Consider the following 993-nt stretch of genomic DNA (forward strand, 5'->3'; position numbering starts at 1 on the left):
GATGGGTTTAAGAACTTTTATTTTTAAGGGAGAACACTTGGTTGAGTTGTAAGGATATAACTTTTCTCTCAGGATCCTCTATGTTTATGTTTTTAAGAAGTGGAACATTGTAGCAAAACGGAGAGCGAGCAGGGTGAATGCTTCCTCTATCGCCCATGTTTTTCAATGGTTTTTCGCATCCACTTTTTCAGGCGGAATACATGGGTATAAAATCCATATTTGCCGTCTCGGTCGCAGCCTTCTCCCCACGAAACTATTCCCACTTGATACCAACGGTTGTCGTCTGGGTTCTAAAGCAAAGAAAAATGGGTCTGACACAGGAGCAAGAGACTTTCAGGTTTAAGCCCTGTATGTGCCCCAGCCTGGTTAGCGATGGATACTGCTTTGGAATTCAGGCTGGCTTGTTGGAGTAATTTTGTCTCTACTCTTACATCTCTAAGTGAGAAGCAGCCACCACTCGTGCATTCTGCAGGTGATCCCTGTACGTGCTGAGAACTCAGCACGCAAACGGGGCTGGATGGCTGCGGGATTCATCTCGGTTGCTCAGCCTGGGTGCGAGATGGGTTCACATCAGCCACTCGGCAGCCTCCATCCCCGCTGCTGCGTTTTGGACTGCTATGAAAATTCAATATAGCACAAACCTAGCTCCATACATTCTATGAGCTTCAACTTGTTGAATGTACCTTCATTACAAAAGGTCCCCCGCTGTCCCCTTCGCAGGCATCGCCTCTCTTTGAGTCTTCAGGACTGTAACCTACAGGCAGGAAGAAAACAGGATGTTTGAGTGCAGGAGTGGCTGCTGTGGGACATCTTCTCCTGGAGGTATTGCTGCATAAACTCTGAGAGCTGTGAGGTTGCTTACTGCTTCTGCCAACTATTGGACTTAACAAAGCAGTTTTCTAAATTTACTACATGTAAAACAGTTAACTCTGCTTTTGTGTTGGCAACGTTTCTGAATCCTACCATATTCCACCTTCTGTGCTCCCATTCCTG

General features: G+C 46.3%; 1 protein-coding gene across 1 annotated transcript in view; it reads right to left on the reverse strand.

Moving 5' to 3' along the window:
* Positions 1–993, reverse strand: part of F2 (coagulation factor II (thrombin)) — a gene marked incomplete at its 5' end in the record, with an annotated part of 7698 nt that continues 6705 nt past the window's right edge. Inside the window, 2 exons of the mRNA XM_010153009.1 lie at positions 1–290; positions 684–754. Coding sequence (XP_010151311.1) covers positions 147–290; positions 684–754 — 215 coding nt within the window. The remainder of the gene's footprint in view (positions 291–683; positions 755–993) is intronic.

The sequence above is a fragment of the Eurypyga helias genome, unplaced genomic scaffold, assembly GCF_000690775.1.
Source record: "Eurypyga helias isolate BGI_N326 unplaced genomic scaffold, ASM69077v1 scaffold6336, whole genome shotgun sequence".
Taxonomy (NCBI): Eukaryota; Metazoa; Chordata; class Aves; order Eurypygiformes; family Eurypygidae; genus Eurypyga; species Eurypyga helias.